At 34.5% G+C, this 2,664-nt stretch overlaps 1 protein-coding gene across 1 annotated transcript; it reads left to right on the forward strand.

The window, feature by feature from the left end:
- On the forward strand, window positions 1–384 carry LOC149016170 (uncharacterized). The gene has a single exon (XM_089156690.1). The coding sequence runs from the start codon at window positions 1–3 to the stop codon at window positions 382–384; it is 384 nt and encodes a 127-aa protein (XP_089012816.1).
- The last annotated feature ends 2,280 nt before the right edge of the window (window positions 385–2,664 follow it).

Below are 2,664 nucleotides of genomic sequence, written 5' to 3' on the forward strand. Positions count from 1 at the left end.
ATGGGTGTGGCCCTAGCAATGGAAAAGATTCAGAGACTGTTCCTGAGTAGAGCTCCATATCGGGGTGAGACTCTTCGTGGCCAACAGGAGGCAGAAAGAATCATTGGGGTGTCTGATCGTACTTGCCGAGAGCAAACTAGGCTTGGTAGAAAGGCATTCTTCAACTTGTGTCAATTGGTGAGGGATAAGGGTGTCATATTCGATAGTAGGTTTCTCAGATTGGAGGAACAATTGGTGATGTTTTTGAGAGTAGTTGGCCTCAACCATTCGAATCGTGACCTTGCTCATCAATTTAGTCATTCTGGAGAGACTGTGAGTCGACACTTCAATTTTGTTTTGAATGCAATAATAAAATTGCATCCAGAACTATTGAAACCTCCATGAACGAGGGAATATAGAGCTAAATATTTTCCTTTATTCAAGGAAAGGATTTCATAATTCATCGGATATTATTCTTGGTGAAGAAGATTTGAGGGCAACATATGTATAGCTAAGGCATTAATAGTGACTGGATACTAATGCTTAGTTATTAGGACTTGGCATTGCAGTTCCAAAGAAGGAATAATATTAGATTACAATTAGTTGACTAGGATCTATATTTGTGCACTTGCATCCGTCTAAATCAACCCATTTTGACGTCAAGTTCAACAAAAAGCAAGATAACCCCCTTAAAATTAGAAAAGAAAAAAACAAGGGTATTTTTTTCACAAAAATTATTAAACTAATGGTTTTTGTTAAGCTTATATATCCTTATTTAATAATTTCTTGAAACCACATGGGAATGCAAAAGAAAACTTAAAGTGGACTAAAAGTGACTTGGACCAAACTTCATCCAGATGAAAATTATCCATTTTGAAATTCATAGATTCAGATAACCAAACAGTTTTTAAAGGTGAATCTATAGATTTCAAATCCACAGATTCAAGTAACCAAACAGTTTTCAGGATGAATCCACAGATTTCATTTCACCAGATTCAAGTAACCAAACGGTTAATTTTTTCATTCATGAGTCCATAGATTTGAAATCCATAGATTTGAAATCTCATTTCATTTCAAATGGCTGGATTCACACAACCAAACAGGCCCTTAATACATCTAAGCCTCCATACTTTGATGGAGAAGGGTTTGCATATTGGAAAACAAGGTTTGAAGACTTTGTATATGTCTCGTTCAAACCTTAGGCAAATCCACTAGTTGCAACATGTTCACTCCCTGCTCTCTCTAAGTTGTTCTAATAATCCCCAAACATTAAAATGGACCAATTCAAAACAAGACTTAAAAGCAATTATACTATTAGAAAATGGAAAAATGAGACTGTTTAGCTAATGTACAAATAGTGCATGTCTATAGAAGTCCACCAGGTGATCCTATAGGCATGGATATAAACAAACTATGCAATTGTAGCTAATATCTAACCTATTTTACTTTTCTCTCATAAAAATAATATAATAATTTCATAACCAACATAATGTTCTTACACATCAGAAGAATAAAAAAACAGGTTAAGAATCCCATTTAGGCATGTGGAGTTGCGTCGTCAATTTTTTTTTTATTTTTTTTATTTTTATTTTTTTTTATGAGGTTCATCTGGGCTAGCTTACGCGCACCACGATTACATACTCAAGGGAGATTATATATATATATAATTAATGCCGCCGAACAAGTGCAAACCCAAGACCTCCCCTAGGGAAGTTGGGCCTTTTGTATCCATCGTTAAGCTACTATATTCTGGTGGGATATCAATATCAACATTGAGTGGTCCATCAATCAAATATTTCCCTCTATAGTTTGAAATCTTTGAAATTCTATATGTTAATAGGTCAGACAATAGTTTTACAGACTATCTCATAAAAGGTGAAAGAAGTTCTCTTTCTCAGTCCTTGTGACAATCCCCGACCTCTTTCGTCATATATAACTCCTGCAACACTTCTAGCCTTACTCCAGAAAAAAAAAGGATACATAACCTTTTTTGTGATGAAAATAGTTGTGCAAGATAAAGTGTAATGTTGGATCCACTAATGCTAGCCAAATACTCAACCATCATTTGAAAATCCTTTTCAAACACCATGCACAAAAAGAAAATCATGTTATATAAACATTTAGAGGTTGTCCTTTTAACATTGATAACTTGAACCTTTGCTGAACATGAATATAGCTTAGACTTTGAGTTTTCAAGGTTGAAGGTGGATTAGGGCTGAAAAATGTAAACCCTGAGTCTGGGTTGACACGGATTAGGGTTGAGGCCTTAACCCAACCCAACTCAAACCAACTTGACCCTATGTATGAAAGATTTATTATGCTAGATATCATTCTCCATTCTCTAATTTCAATCATACACAATGAATCATTCCCAATTTTCTGAAGGTAGCTGCTTATACTAAAGATGCCGGGGTTGGGTTAGGATAAACAGAAACCACCTGTGTCATTTCACCTTATCTTTCTCCATGAAAACTAGCTTGTTTGGATTGAAGGTAGGAGTCAACAATATCATAATATTAACACTGATACAATCCATATAAAATACCGATTAAAAATTAAAAACCAACCAGGAGTCAACAATAAAGTACATAATATTAATACTGATACAATCCATATAAACAACAAATAAAAATTAAAAAAGCAAACACCAACCTAAGAAATGTATTGCAATTATGTAATGATAAC

Source organism: Hakea prostrata, chromosome 5 (genome assembly GCF_041222555.1).
Source record: "Hakea prostrata isolate BN-2017 chromosome 5, UWA_Hpros_2, whole genome shotgun sequence".
Classification (NCBI taxonomy): Eukaryota; Viridiplantae; Streptophyta; class Magnoliopsida; order Proteales; family Proteaceae; genus Hakea; species Hakea prostrata.

What these genes read in the sequence shown, in the direction of transcription:
- LOC149016170 (XM_089156690.1), top strand. Translation starts at nt 1, where the DNA reads ATGGGTGTGGCCCTAGCAATGGAAAAGATTCAGAGACTGTTCCTGAGT.